This window comes from Grus americana, chromosome 11 (genome assembly GCF_028858705.1).
Source record: "Grus americana isolate bGruAme1 chromosome 11, bGruAme1.mat, whole genome shotgun sequence".
Classification (NCBI taxonomy): Eukaryota; Metazoa; Chordata; class Aves; order Gruiformes; family Gruidae; genus Grus; species Grus americana.
The window spans coordinates 6228108-6244134 of NC_072862.1; the positions used below are offsets into that span (position 1 = coordinate 6228108).

Below are 16027 nucleotides of genomic sequence, written 5' to 3' on the forward strand. Positions count from 1 at the left end.
CGGTAATCCTATACGGAGCTAAATTCATACCAGCTTAATTAAACTGGATATCGCTTCTAGATCCGAAGCAGTTAATAGTTTCCGCAGTGACATCTCTAATCAAGATTAGAAAAAGAACAATGTGAAAAAAGACTATTTCTGAGTGGCAGGTGATTAGTGGGTGCATACTTGGAGTGGGGAAATGCTGAGAAATATTTCGGGAGAGTGATGGACACCGTTTATTCCCCTTTGTAGAGCAGAGCCTGGGCCAAAGTGTTTTGTGCAGAAGAGCTCAGCAGAGATGATGTCTCCTTAGTCATGGCCATGACCATGGTACCTGAGAAGCTGATGTTTTGCGCTATTCTCTCCTCCTGCGGCTGTCCATGCCTGAATTTAGTGGTTGTAGTCATTGGCCACAGTTTTTTTTTTTTCTGTCCCATGTCCTTCCCCCGTCACAGCCACTCCTGCAACGAGTGACACCCCCAGGTTTCAGCAGCACTGTTGCTTTTTTGTCCACTTTGCACAACCACCACATAGTTTCTTGCTTCTGGCTGGGAAGGGGGAGAGAGTTTTGACATTCACCCCAGCAATCCACTTCACATCAATTTGTTTGCAAAAAATGTCCTTGTTCCGTACCTCCTCGTACTTGTCACAGAATGAAATGGGCTCTAATCTTGGAATTGCTTAATTCTCAAGTAGCTCTTGGTTCATGTAGACGTCTGTTTTTCAGGATAAACAAGGAATCCCGTGGTGGCTTGGAATAAGTTACAAAGGAATAGGCCAGTACGACTTACAGGATAAAGTAAAGCCCAGAAAAGTAAGGTTTTTTCATTAATTTTTTTCTGGCGGGAGGCAGAGTGGTGTTGCATGTCAGAATATACTACTTTAAGCTGTTGCTTATTAGCCTAGTAAGCAAAAGACCAAGGGTTGGAGGGAGAAGGAGAGTTCTGCTGGCACCAAGGCAGTAAAACTCTCCCTCACACAGATAGTGGAAACTCCCTTTGGGAGCTTTGGCTCACGTGTCGTCTTGAGTTTGGTGGTCTCAGGACAGTCTGGACAGGAATTTCGGCAGCCTCTAGGGATAACTACAGAAATATGAAGCAATTGGGTTTCTGCAAGTCCCAAACTAAAGGCCTTGTACTCAAGCAGCGTTTTCACTTGGCTTTTGTAGGTGTGTTTTTGTGTGTGAAGTGATAAAAGGCTCCACTGATATCCGTGAAATACAAGGGGAACTGCGTGAAACTGCAAGCCTGTTTAGGCAACTGCATGTTTCCATGATGCAGTGAATTGTAAGGGGGGATTGAAGGTAAATGCCAAATACTGGATGTCATTCTTCTCTTTTCCACCCTTGTGCTGCCCAGTGTGTCTCCTGCAGAGTGAGCTCTGCCAACAACCTCCTGTTGGTCGAACAGGGCAGAGGGTCCCGTATCACACTGCTGGCTCCCTCAAAGCCCCATCAGCAAGCCCCAACGGGCTCTTCTGCTGGCAGCCTTGGAAAAAACCCATCGTACAACGCAAGCACACGATGTGTTGGGAGCTCGCCCAGTCCTGTAGCTGCATATGTCTCCCTGCAACAGGACTGAGCCCTGAAAGTCTTTGATGAGTTATTTTACCTGCATAGCTGGGGAGAAGAGCTAGCACTGCACTCCTGGGCCTGGTGTGTGTGGTTTCTTTCTGATCATGTCTTTGTTGAAATATCGAAGCCGTGAGGAGATGGAGACCTGGGGTTTTGCTGTTCTCCTTCCCCAGGAATGATCTGGGCAGAAGTTCACATGAAGTGAGTGCTTCCTGCCAGGGAATTTTACATTTGGAAAATGATATTGTTTAGTGTATTTGTGCCAAAAAACACAGCTTAACAAAACTTCCTTGTTAAGAGTAATTCCCCTTCAAGCTCCCAACTCGATCTTCTCTTTTTCCAGAGCAGGCTATGACTTGGTTTCTTTTGGTATATTTATATGCTTGGGTGTCCGAGGTTGAGCTCATATGTCCTTCCTTTGCTTTGTTTAGTAAAGCACTGAGTTTTGTCCTAGGTCTCTCTTACCATGCCTGTTCTCAATGACAGTGACACAAGAGGAACCCTAGAAAATCAAGGCAATGTTAATGCAGCCATTGATCGTCAAAGGAGAGCATCAAGGAGGTTCTCTTGCTCTTGAGCACTTCCCTGTTTTTAGACAACATCTACAAGGTTTTCTGGTCAGGTCAAACACAGATCATTCTCTAGCCAAGATGTCCAGCTGTGACCAGCAACGCTCTCCAAGAAAACGCAGCCTGCCTGGCTAGAAGCATTGCTTCGCCAAGCGCTTTTTATGCTTGTGGGATTTCAGTTTACAACATCAACCAGGCAGATTAAGAAAATTTTTTAAGGTCAGCAGGGCCCAGATACCAAGTCACACCCTGCTACAGTTAGTTACGAGGCGTTGCCTTTGAAGGCAGCAGGAGTTGTGTTTAAGTACAATAAAATAAAAACCAAAGGTCACCTCTGTAGTGGAAGTGTTACAATGGAAATTATAATAGTTGTCTGCTTTACAGTAATTGTAATTATACAACAGAGGGTAGAGATTAAAAGGGAAGGTGGGAGAGAGGAGCCTGAATGCAGAGGGAAGGTTTAATGCCAATAAACTGGTTGAGAAAGTGGGGATGGATATGGCTGTAGTATCCTTATGGATCTGTGTCTGGTGTTAATAAGAGGGACAAAAATGGCTTAAACCACAGCTTGTCCTGAGTCATGACTGCTCTTAACACGTGGCTAAATATGCAAACGGTTTCTTGATAAAAATACATGTTTCAGGGTTTGAAATACACTTCTGATGTGATCTGTGGAAGTAATTGCAATCGGATTGCTTTGGGGGGGGGGGGGGGGGGCAGATGCTGGGTCTACAGAGGCACCCACATCCAGATGAAAAATGTTTCGATGCTGCTGTTTATTTCAGCGTAGCTGTAACCTTGCTGCCTGTGATGCAGCAGACAGAAGTTTCCTTTTAACCAGTATTGTTGTTTGTTCGTATTTACGAAGGTATCGGAATATAATTCAGAGAGAGAAGAGTCCTTATAGCTTGCCTTGAACCTCTGAGGAGTCAGCAGGCAAGAGGAGTAGGCACGTAAACTATGCCTGTCTTTCGGAGCAGAGATGCTGGTTTTGCTGGATTTAGCAGAATTTTCTTCCTTTGCTTTTTGGGATGGAGCCAAACTCACAACTGTCATGTGCTGGTGTTATCCTGCTGTTTATACTGTGCATCAGAAGTGCAGTTGTGTTTATCCCAAGCCATCTGGGAAAAAGCCATCCTTATTGTGCTCCACTTTTCCAGTTAGTGATATTTAAATATACATGCAGCTGATTAACTCAATAAAAGCAAAAGGCTTAGTCCAAGTCTAACGAAGACCAAGCTGGCCTTTCTAAATTTTAAAGATAAAGTGATCTCTGGTTGTGCAAACCTCTCTGATACTGGCTGCAGTGGGAAAGCTGCTGAGTTTCAGGTAGGAGGCTTTGGAGGGGAATTGGTGCCTGTGCTCCAGATGAATTCACACCAGGGGGGTTTATTCTGCTCCCTGTGTCTTTCCAACAATGCTAATGGCTGCTGTCAGATGTAGCTGCATTTCTTTAATGCGTTCATCTGGTAAGAGCCAAGTCCATTTTCAGAATAATAAATAGTAATAATAAAAGATATATATATATATAAAAAATTAACTGCACTCATTAATGCAGTGTCAATTAAATCCCAACAAATATAACCATCTTCCTCAAAAAGTAAAATCTTTTGGCCTTATCCAAGTAGGTCTTTAGGCAGAGAGATGTAAATATGAGCCTTGGAGCACAGTGGTTATCCCAAGATTTTGTTGTTGGATCAACACTGTTGCATGAAGCGCAAGGCTGAGAACTCTTCACAGGAAACAACTTGCATGACAGACCTGGATGAAGCAATGTGCAGATCTGTATTGCCTAGCCTTGCCAGCACTTACGCACGTACCGTCAATCATCCACGAGGGGAATGTGTGTTGTTGGAGAGGATGGTGTGTAACTCAGGGCTGGACCAGGAGAACCTGCCGTGTCTGTTTGTGTGTGAAGCTGGCTGGGGAGGTTTGAGTCCGGCTATTAATATTTTGCTGGTTGACCTGAGATGGTTTGGAGAACGAAGTTTTGTTGCTGTAAGTCACTCCTTGTGACTTACAGCTTGTATTGCTTTGGAAGCTGCTTCTAGCAAAGCAAGCCATGTTTTACCCCTCACCCAGGGTGATGGGAGCCAAGGGGAGCACTGGGCTCCAGCACTGTAATAGACTGAAAATAGAGAATTATTTTTTGTGTCACTTACGAAAATTGCCTTTTTCTTAATAGATAAAAGCAGCGGCTCCACATTGGCTGGAGGTTACGCTGGGCTCAGTTGATTATAATCCTGAAGTCTCACAGGGCATAAAAAGACTGGGTTTGGCAGCCCTTGTTCAGATTTCAGCTCAGACCCGGGATTAACTCTGCAGTCCTGCTGCTTTGCAAACATATTCTCCCTTCAGCTGCAGTTAATATGGAGAGATGCCTCCTGCTTGGAGAAATGCCTCCTGCTTGCTGTGGGGTGGCATGCCAAGATCCTGTCCCCAATCTCCTCTGAATCAATTAGGAAAAGCATAAAACAGGTCCCAGGACTTCGTATGCTGTTTCAAAACAGAATAGATCTCTCTTTTATCTCTACTCTTATTCTCCTCACTGGTGAGATAAACAATGCGTCGTCTTGTTTATGGAGCGTGTATTATGGTATGAGTTGAGTTTGTTCTGCGTTCAGCCAATACGTGGTGATCCTCTGAGGGACGGGAATTTGAGAAGGCAGCTTGCTGGCTTTTTGACTTGTTCTCCCACTTCATTGTGTTTCTTTGGGCGACTCCCTGGTGATAAATGAACTATAATGTCTGGAGAGAAGAACTAATCTTGCTATGGTATTGTTTCAAATCTACAAGAATTTAGATTCTAATGCTGGTTGTCTTGAATACATTATGTTCTCAGAAGTGTTTTTGTTAGAGTATACTAGTTTTGAAATGGGTAATATTTATGATATTTTTCTTTTAATCTGACATATACTAAGAGCTGATGCTGAAAGTTTTCCTTTTCAGAATGTCTACTTAATGTAAATTTGCTGTCCTGCTTTGCTGAGTTGTTCAGAACACAACAGCATTCGTACAGGCTTCTCAGCAGGCAGATCTAATTAGGCAGAGATTTCTTTTTACGGTGTTTATTTCTCACCAAATAGAAGCCATTGATTTAGACATAAGATACTAAGCTTGCGTAATTATTAAAAATAAACACAGAGCTGTTATGAGACTGTTCTGAAATTCAGTTCCTTCCAGATGTGCAGAAAGTTGCTTGTGTCACCTGCCCCAGAACACATAGGGTTTGGGATAGTTGGGTGCTGAGACATCTCTGATTCTTATTAATGCCAATGCTAGTGAGAACCTGGCAAGGATGGATTGTAATGCATTAGAAAAAAAAAAAAAAAAAAACCAAAAAACAAACCCAAAACAATTGAAGGGGGTTTTTAGAGGACTGGCTTAATGTAAGAGATGATGAATGCCTCCAGGTGAGCTCTGCTGATTTATGCTGGCACAGGTGGGAGCAGCCTGCCTCCTGCTCTCAGCAGTTGCTGCAGGTGGGGTGGTTTGGCTCTCCTGCTATCTCCTCAAATGCCTCCTTCCATGGCCAGGCACAGCAATTTAAAAAAAAAAAAAAAAGATTTCAGTTGAAGGTAGCATGCCAGACAGCAAACTGCAGCGGAGGGTCTGAAACGCTGCCCTTCTTCCAGCATTGCCGGCAGGGTGGTAATTTCCTTCATGGGGTGGGGTGCATTCCTGCAGGCAGAAATCTTTTACGTTTCCGTGGTCTGAATTGCCAGATTTGTCTGGAGATTGCTGTTCCCAGCCAGTTCCTGGGATGCTGGTTGCTGAACCTCCTTACAGGCACCGCACGTACCACAGGGTGCTTTGAAAGGGCTTCCTGAGGGAAAGGCTTGTTGCGAACACCACAGCACGGTTTGTACTTCCACGTTGACCTTACCTAATGATCCCTTGGGTGGAAATCCAGAGATCTGGGTAACTTGGCTCTAGGTCAGAACTTGCCAACATCCCGGGTGCAACCCTGGCACAGCAGTGCCTGGGGCTGGTGCAGCGGAGCATGGCTGCACAACCCCCTCCAGCCAGCTTCTCTCCAGATTTTCACTGCCTTGCAAAAAAAAAAAAAAAAAAAGAGAATTTTAAAATCTTTTTTTAAACACGATACATCAGGCTGATCAGAATATTAAGCAAGGGGCCCCTGAGCAGCCCTCTTGCATGTCTCTCATGGCGAGGGTTCTGCCAGCTGCTGCCTGCCATCCTCATTTGTCTGAGCCAGCGAGCTCCTGCTGTCAGGCCCAGACAAACTTGCATTTTATTCAAAACTAGATGTAAGATCAGCCAGGTAAAAAACCAGTTGCTGCCTTTAAGTGTCTCGCTATTTAAGAAGCCTGTGTCTGCTTTGTGTCTTGTTAGGCTCAATTATAGCTCTCTTTGTATGGGAAAGAGGGTTAGGAGGGCGGTATCTTTTGGTTCTGTGTTCTGTAGTATCTCCAAGAGGACCGGAGTACGGATGCAGGAAGCTTAAACTCGTGGGCTGGCAAAAGCGGGGGGCTGGATGGTTGGAGGCTGGCTGGTGCACAGAGGTGCCTGCGTAATGAGGTGGGACCTGGGAGCTTTGCACCTCCACCTTCTCCAAAAAGCCCCAGAAAACAAACCTTGACCGGATCAAATTCTGCCTGCAGAGTCGGACAGGCAGCCCCTGCTACTCACAGTTTTTGGAGTAGCAAAAAAGGATTTTTTCTGAATTTTCAGGAGCCTTTAAGGATCTAGCAATCTAAATGGATGGGAAGGCTACTAGGAAACCATTCTTTGCTCAGGTGGACCTAATCATCTGGTTAAAGGGAACATACATTGCAAAACTTCCACAGAAACATTTTAATTATTCCTAATTGTTCTTCCAGCCCTCAAAAACCAGTTTCAGATTTCCAGATTTTTTTTTTTACAACTCTTTTGTCTTTTAATATGCATGTAGTTAGGTAAGATTGAAATTAGTAATGAATTAGAAACATGTCTGTACAGAGTTAGGGAGTATTTGGAGGGAGCAGGAAAACTTTAGTGCAGTGACAGTTTCTTGAGTATTGCCTTTGACCACAATTTAGAAAAAAATTATTTGAAGGAGTTTATAGAATTTAATTTGATTTACTTTGGTTTATTCTTTATTACTTTTTTTGGCCCTTTTTTCAATTGAGACCTTTTCTTTCCTCTTGTCTTCATGAATCCAGACATGTTAGGCAGAAACTTGTTAATAGATTTATTCATGATTATTTTTAAGTGCACTTATATAAATATTACTAGTCTACAACTTATCCTGAAGCTACTTGTATAAACATTGGCTTTTTTTTTTTTTAAAGACCTGACTGCAGGAGAGTTTGTCAGAGGAGTTCATTGCTAGGAGCTTATATTGTTCTGAAATGAGATGGCTTAAGGAGAGAGCACTTTTCAGTGCATAAGAGCAAAAACGTGTCCTGTGTGCAGAATTTCAAACACCACTTCCCCATCTCTCCTGCCGCGGAGCAGCTGGGGGGGGAGCTGGAGTTACTCCAGTCCTGCGTGTCTCTGGGCAAGGAGGCAAATGTCTTTATGCTGAATGTACCCGGCTGCAAATGCTTCGGGTGCCCGTCAGCTGCTTTCTGGGCTGGGATGGATCTCGCAGGGTGGGGAGGAAACGGGGCAAAGCTCTGCCCACATCCTGAGGCAATGCCATGCGGGTTTCCTTACAAATGCAAAGGCTTCCCCCTGCCCCGGTTCTTGGCACCCCAGGTGATCAGGGATGCATCTCACCTGGGGCTGGTGTTGGCTTTGCACAGGCAGCTCCTCATGGAAGGGCCCACCCAGACCCTCGGAGCGCTGGTGTGTCCCTCTGCCTGGGCAGGAGGCTGCTCAGGGTGGTGGGGCAGCTGCCATTTGTCCCCCTGCCAAACGCGACCGTCTTCACCCTCGCTCCCCTGGGACAGGTGGCCCCTTCTCTCGCAGCCCTCGGGAATGCCGAGCACGTCCGGAGGGGGAAAACCCAGAGGAAGTGATAAAGGGGACGGGGAGTCATCACCTGCAACCGATAGTGGGTAGCAAGGCAGGTTTTTTTTCCAGAGGTCATGTTTGAAGCACACCCATCATTTTTACGAGCGTGGGAGCAGGGCGGCCGGGAACGTGGCGCGATGCTTCTGGTTGAACCTGTTGCCTCTCGGGCGTTGAGTCAATGCCGGCAGGGCCGCGACTTGGCCACCGCGGGGGCCCAGGCTGCCCCGTGCAGCCCCCCTCGCCATGTGAGCTCCCACCTCAGCCCCCCGTGAGGCCTCGGGGTGCTCCGAAGGGGTGCAGCCCCTCAGTGGAAACCCTGTTCTGTTCTCTCCTTGGTTTGGTTTTCCCCTTATCTGGGAAAAGGGTGGGTCGGGGAGGCGTCGCCGTCAGGAGAGGCGGTGATGTCAGGCGTGTGTCAGCAGTGGGAGGCGAAGCCGGCGAAAGCCGAGCGGCACCGATGGGCTGCCGGCGGCGGGGAGGGATGCCACGGCAGCCGCCTCTTGCTCTGCTCTTCTCATGTTGCCCTTGACGCTTTCTGGAGCAGCTGGCGGTGCCAGGGAGAAGGGGCCGGTCCTGCGGGGAGGTGAGTGCGGGGACGGGGGCTGTGCGGGGCGGGGAGGCGGCCGAGCTGCCCGGGTCGTGCTGGGGATGCCTGCGTGCTGGAGCACCCATGGGTGCTATTGCTCAACATCCTGGCATACTGCATGAACTGTTTTCTTTTAAATTTTTTTAAAAAAAGAAGTATTCATTTCAAAGCTCAATGCCAAGTTCTAAAGAGGGCACTTCTGAAAGTAGTGTGATTGGGCAGGGTGCCTTTACTACCAAGATAAATGTACTTAAACAGCAGCAGAGCAAAACTTCCATGACCTTTTAAAAAATGCCTTCTTAGTTCAAGTGAATGACGTTTTCCCTTGCTGCATTTTTGATATAGCAGGATCTAATCATAAATTGTAGTACTAGAAAGGAAAGTTTTAACTAAACAGAGGGAAAGGTCACTGAAAGAGCCGGAGTTTCCCCACAAACACATGCACTGGGTTATGTTTCATTTACGATCTGTGTTAAGAATGTTTCAAATGCAGCATGGTGTAATACATAATTTTTTACAAAAATTGAAGTGCCCCAGTAGCGGGAGCGCGGCATGTCGGGTTTTGGCAGAGGTCAGTGGGAATGTTGTGTGTCCTGGGGACTTCTGCTGTGGTGGCTGCAGCCTTGAAGGCTTTTGAGGATCCTCTGTGGGGAGGGAGGGGGTCGCTGCAATGGCCCGGGTGCCTCGGCTGGATCGCTGATGTTGCAAGCTGATTTCTCGCACTTCACGCTGGCCCTGCCTGCCCAGCCTGCGTGGAAGTACCTCAGGTCCCTCTGTGTGGGCTCTAGCTCCGGGAAGCTGCTGCACCTCTGCACCCCGTCATCTTCAGGTGACCTCCTTGGGGACACCCGTACGGGTGTTTGTGTGCACCCACACACCACTGGAGAGGGGGCAGGAGGTGGTGGTGCAGAAACCTGCACCTGGGGGCCAGGGAACAGCTCAGCCAGAGCTAAGCTGAGAAGATGCAACCCCTGATGGATCATCCCCAGAGGGTGGGTAACGCTGGTGCAAAGGGAGAGCAGATTCTTATGAAATGCTGATCCCACGGGTGCAGCTGCTGAGCCCTGGTTGGCTTTGATCTCTTCTCCCAGCTGGCACTTTGCAGGAAATCTGTGGTTTCCTTACAGAAGTATGCATTGTGGAGTGGCTTCCTCCTGTAGCTGCTCTTTCTCTGCATGTGTTGTACCCCTGCTCCAAAACGTCACGCTGAATCTCTCACCCAGTGTCTTCAGAAGAAAGGTCTTGGTTTTCCCTGAGGTGCTGCCATTCCCTGTGGATGTTCTGACTGAGGGAAGGAACCATAGGTGTCTGTGCAATTACTTTGTATAGAGATTTTTGCATTTAATCAGAGAGAAAAGGACTTTAGCTGCCCTCCCAAGATCTCTGTGAACTTCTAGCAATGAAGTTAAATTAATGGAAACAGATGTTCTCACAGGCAAAATCCTCAATCTCCAATAAATTGTCTGTAAGAGTGTGAAATTACTTGAGGCATCCTATATGTTTATATGCTTATTTTAATTGATGTTATGAATGTTGTTATTGCTGAGTCCGTGCCATAGCTGAAGATACACAGGAATTCTAATTTGCTGAAATCGTATAACCTTGGGGGGAGAAGACTGGTGATTCTTGGAGTGACAGTGTTCTGCTTCTCTCCCCCAATTCTCCTAGCTATTTCAATGGAAACAGCTGGAAAATCTCTATTTCCGTGAAAAGAAATTTGCTGTGGAAGTACACGATCCCCGCAGGTAAGGCTGGAGGAGTCAGTAGTAGCAGCGGGGTGAATCTTTACCCAGACTGGGGATTCATCATCTCGTGTTAACGGGTGGGGATGGGAGGTGTCTCCGAGTTCAACACAGACCTGAGTTTACTCCGGGCTTTGCAATACTGAGCCTGATCCTGTGTTTGGCAGGACAGACCAGGGCTGGATCCTGTCTGCGGGTGATGGACGAGTCATGCTGTGATGTTGCAGAGGGAAGGTCACAGCTTTCAGGCTCCCGTGGCAGCCTGCTCGCCCTTTCTAGGTTTATAGCACAATCGTGCTGCTGAACTACATGGCACAGGCGCTGCTGCTGCTGCTCCGTGTTGCAGAGCTCAACCAGGAGAGGCTCCAACTTTAACTTTGTAAGATGAAGGGAAGGGTAGGAGGGAGGAAAGGCAGCAGCACCAGGCGGTGGGGAGAAGGAAATCCGAGTTTTCACATCTCTAAAGTAAAGGCTGAGCCTTGCCTGGTTGAGAGGGGCATTTGGGACTTCAAACTCAAAGGCCTGTCTTGAAATTGCATTTCTTTTTACCTCCTCAGAATTTCAGTGTCAAGAAGGACCTTTGGTCAGAGTGGACTGGTCGTGCAAACCTGGTATGCAAACACTTCCCTGATCAAGTCCATCTGGGTGATGGCAATCAGTCAACATCAGTTTTACTTGGACAGAAAACAAAGCAAAGTAAGTTGTAAGGCATTTTACTGTGGGCATAAGTTTCAACACCTGTCTTGTATGTTCTTCGGTGCATGTTTTTCCACAGATAAACTACTCTCCAGAGAAAAAAAACCTACGAATTGTTTCTGTCAGCTTTTTCAGCAGTGTATTAGTGACAGTATTGTTATTCAATCCATTTTAACCTGCTTGCAATTAGGGGCAGTGGAAGTATAATCACAGAAGAGGGAATTCCCACGTCTCAGTGTTTAATCAGCTTTTTTGTCTCCTTCTCGTGTTCATTTTGAATGCGGTGCAAACAGCAGAGAGGCTTTTGAGTTGGGAGATGGTTCAGGCTTTGGGGGCAGAGGGGAAGAAGGGGGGACAGAGGGGAAGAGGAAGGCCAGCGCAGCCCTGGGCACTGCGACCTCATGCGTGATGCTGTTGCTTTAGGCTTTAATTTTGTGGGAGATGAGGTGTGAAATGTCATCCTTTGTGACCCCATGTTCTGAAGTTAATTAGAGGTAATGTGATGAGGCTGGATTTTTTTTTTAAATTCCTTCAGGCAAAAATTCCTTCGGCCAGAAGTTTGGATGATATCGCCATGGATCTGACAGAGATGGGAACACCAAAAGTTTCAAAGCTAGTGACTTTAGAGGCAAAGAACCAGTTTATTACGGCCAGCAACGGCAGTTTGATCTCATCAGGTAATACTTTGTGTAAACACAAGGTAATGAAGTACAGTGGGGCTTGTGTATGTTACAAGGGAAACTGAGGCTAGCTGACCATAAATAGTGATGTATGTGAAGGCAAGTATTAGTCATATATCTGAAAGAGTGACATCAGTGGTATAATCTGCTCTTTCCCCCCCATAACTAAGGAAGGAGGTAACAATATGCTGGATGCATCAGCACCTGTATACTGTTGGTCCATGAACACCTTGATATCAGTCTCATCAAAGTCCGAGGGAAATGTGATCCAGGCTAACTTTAAGCACCTGTACTAGGAGTTGAATTGCCTCAAGCTTCTTGAAAAATGAGCAGAGAAGATAAATGCTTCCAAATAAAGCTTAACTCTGGAGCAGACTTTAGATCTTTCCTTTGACTGTGGAGGAGGGGAAAAGCGGGGAGGTAAAAGCCTGGCTGCCACACGTAGGTGCCTCAAAGTGAAGGCCAAGTGAGGACCCTCAGTCTGTCTTGAATGCAAAGTCAAAGCAAAAATATCAAGTATATCATAGATATCCCTAGTGCATTGATTTATATTCTGGGTGGTGGGGGTTTGGGGTGCATACTTGGGACTTATGCAAGTATATGCATTGGGAGGTTGAAAAAGTGTGGATTTCCTAAACACCTGGTTGCTGGATGACACGAGAGCTAGACATTGCACTTCAATGTTTTGTTTTGCTGGGCTGGACTGCTCTGGGGACATCTCTGCTTACTAACCAGAAGAAAAAAAAAAAGGCTTTTACCTGTGAATCCTCTGATACAGAGAGTGTATTTTTTCAGGCTCTCAGGATTCAGAGGTCAGTGAAGAACAAAAGAAGGAGAAAATTATGGAACTAAAGAAGAAAGAGAAACTCCTTCAGGAAAAACTGCTTGAGAAAGTTGAGGAGCTGAAGAAAATCTGCCTGCGAGAAGCGGTGAGAACTGTACCTTACGCTGGGGTCGGGGGGAGTGAGAGACCTTCTCCTCTCCCTGTGGACCTTCATGTGGAGCCCTCTCTGTTCCCCAGGAGCTGACAGGCAAGATGCCCAAGGAGTATCCTCTGAGCGCTGGAGAGGAACCTCCCCAGGTCAGACGACGTGTTGGCACGGCGTTCAAGCTGGACGATAACCTGCTCCCGAGTGAAGAGGTGAGCGCTGCACTTTGCTTTCATGGCAGACGTGGACTGGCCAGACCGGTGGCCAAAGCCACTTGCAAATAATCCAGCTCTTCCCTGATTCTCTAAGAGGGAGGCAGCTGGGACAGTCGTTTGCACAGGCTGGGAAATTTAGACAGGTACCGCCCTCGTTTCAGCCATGCTGCCTTTGAAATGAGCAGGAAGTTGGCCATTTCAAAAAGCCTTAAAATCCCCTGACCCGCACCCCTGATTTGGCCATGCTGCTTGAATTTTAATGGACATTTTGCTGCTAATTAGAGAGGGGTGGGTTCATAATGCCATTTGGCAACCCGTGGCTATAACATTTTCTTGAGCATTGATTTGTGTCACGTTGAGATTGTGTTTGAACCCAGAACGTGGCAGGGCCGTGAGCTGTCCCCCTTGCAAAATCATCCGTCCGCGAGCATAGTTGTGTGACAGGTGACAGCAGGAGGAGATTCATCTGTGGCTTAATGCAAGTTCCACCTAGGTAAAAGCTCTTTATGTTGCCCAAGAAGCTAACATGAGCTTTGCTGGCAGAGATTGACTCAGGAGATACAGTAATTCAGATATATGCAGCTTCTGGACAGATACCATTCCCCCTCATTCCTTGAGATTTGTTAACAAGCTGTATCATCCAAGTAGTAAGTAGATGTTGGGCACTTCGCATCTGTCTTTCACCACAAACTTGCTGCCCTGGCTTACAGGACTGGTGAAGTCTGTGTCTGCAGCAAACTGATTTTACGTTGTCTGCTTAAATGCTATTGAAACAAAATCCTACTGACCAGATTTAATAACGTGTTGCTTGGCACTTCTGGCAGTGCCTTTCATCTGAGCTTCTCAAAGTTGTTTACAAACAATTAATTAAAGCATCCAACTCCCTGTTACGTGGGTATGGTGATATCAATTTCCATTTTTATTTTCTTGAAAGTAGAGATTTTGAACAGATGTTTTCAGGCTCGGACTCTGAGCAGGAGGTTTAGCGGTCTAAACCTGAATTTAGGTGTCTAATGTCACCCAGGCTTGAGAACTTTGGACCTTTCTCAAGAGATCTCATCGTCTTACACTACTCATAGAAATAAGATCTAAGAGTTTCATATGCTGAGATTGTCTTGTGTATAGACTTGGGTATTTCTGTGTTTTGTGCTCAAGATTTCACTTTGTTGCCACAAAAATAGATATTCTATTCAATAATCTTTGTTGATAATTTCTACTCAGAGTACAAACAAATAACTTGTCTCACAAATTTGCAGGATCCTGCTTTGCAGGACTTGGAGAGCAATTTTATCATACAGCAAAAGCTGGTGGAAGCTGCAAAGAAACTTGCCAGTGAACCAGACCTCTGCAAAAATGTGAAGAAGAAAAGAAAGCAAGAGTATGCTGATGCTGTAAAAAAGCTGCAAGAGATAGAAAATTCCATAAATGAATATAGAATCAAGTGCGGCAAAAAACCAACCCAGAAATCAACTCTTACTCTACCAGGTAATCAAGACAATTCCCTGTGTTCTGATGAACCAGAAAAAAAAGTAATTTGGCTTACTTACAAGTTTTGTTTACCTCTCTATATGATTTTTATCTTCTCCAAGGCAGTTCAATAAGAAAGAAAGAGGTGCAATTGCTGCATCTGGTACTATAAGTGCACAGATTACAGGCTGAGGGCAGAATAAGCTGCAGTGTTAGGAACAAGCACAGACACGTTCCAGCACCAGGTACAGACGAAGGTGCTGTACATAGAAAGGCTGGCAGAAGCATCTCAGCTGAAACCAGTGGGGCGTCTGAATTCAGGGTGTACCGAGTGCAGTTGTACGTCTAAGCTGCCACATGCAGGATCTCGTTCCCTTCTCTTCCACAGTGCTTCAGTTCTAGCAAAAATAGTGTGAGTTTTTCTACAGGATTGAGGAAATAAGGATCAAAGACTTTTTTTCTTGATTTAAAATTACTGATTTCCAGGAAGACATAAGTGAAGTTCAAGAGTTTATGAATGCAAATAGTGTCAAACAGATTTTTGACTAAATGCATTTGCCAGTGACAAACCCAGTGAAAGCAGATACCCTTGGCCCCTCCATTCTGAAAGTGTGATTTTTTCCTAAGGAAGGTGAGATTCTTGCTGCTTTGTAGGATAAAGCATGGAAACTTGTTAGTATCCAAGCCAATTGAAGGAGTTTGGGAGTAGTAAAAGCTCATGGGTATTGCAGGCTCTTCTAGCTTCTGTAGCGATTAACAGTTTTAGGATGTGTTTTACTACTTCCTTCCGTGGAAAATATATCTGGATAATAGTTAATGTTTAATTGATTTCTTTTTCCCCTCTTTGTCCCAGAGGAAATGCTGTTTTGTGAGGTTAGTGGGTTTTTTCCTGGGAATTGTAGGAAAGAAAATGCAAGATTTTTCTGCTGTTTATATTGATACCCTCTTACTGACCCTTGAGATGAGACCTCTTGCCAACATGTATTTTCCCTGGAGGAGACCCTTCTCCTGTGCACCGCCAAGTTTCTGTTGGGGAAACCTTTGCCATGTCCCGTTCCTGTTGCGAGCTTGGTTTGGATTCTTACCCAGCGCAAACCATGGCAGCACTGGGCTATCCATCATCACAAAGTGCTTGTTCTGAAAGGTTGATGATCACTTATTCAATGTGGCTCAGCTAGTTCCTGATTGACAGAGATGAGGAAAACAGATGTTTTTCCAGTCTGTTGCTCACCAATCTGGATACTAATTGTGGGAGGTCCTGTATTACCTGGGACATGTGATGTGTAGTAAGGACCAGGAAGCTACTGAAGGCCAGTGAGCAGCGATAGCCCCGTGAGGCAGCATCCCTACACAGTCACTGCTGTTTGTTTGCAGGCAGTTTTTTTGTCCTGTTGTGCAAACAAGCAACTTAGGAGTTGGTCCTTAAGCATTTAGCCCATCATTTTGCAATGTTTGATACCTGACATCCTTGTTTGCTGTCTGAGAAGGTGGATGCAGCTAGAAGGGACTGGACTCCGTCTGTCAGAGGGTCTCCCTTCCTGCAGGTAGGGACTGCAAGACAGCAAATCCTCAGCCAGTGATAAGTTAGCTGCATTCCCTTCCACTTCCTGACACTTTCAGTGCAGCG

At 45.9% G+C, this 16027-nt stretch overlaps 1 protein-coding gene across 9 annotated transcripts in view; it reads left to right on the plus strand.

The window, feature by feature from the left end:
* FRMD4B (FERM domain containing 4B) overlaps positions 1–16027 on the plus strand; it is a 134582-nt gene that overhangs the window by 108886 nt on the left and 9669 nt on the right. For 8 of the 9 annotated variants that reach the window (XM_054838342.1, XM_054838341.1, XM_054838344.1 and 5 more), the window contains 7 exons: positions 710–796; positions 10340–10416; positions 10971–11109; positions 11645–11786; positions 12585–12718; positions 12811–12930; positions 14190–14418. In XM_054838342.1, coding sequence (XP_054694317.1) covers positions 710–796; positions 10340–10416; positions 10971–11109; positions 11645–11786; positions 12585–12718; positions 12811–12930; positions 14190–14418 — 928 coding nt within the window. The remainder of the gene's footprint in view (positions 1–709; positions 797–10339; positions 10417–10970; positions 11110–11644; positions 11787–12584; positions 12719–12810; positions 12931–14189; positions 14419–16027) is intronic. The other variant, XM_054838340.1, reaches the window with a different exon arrangement.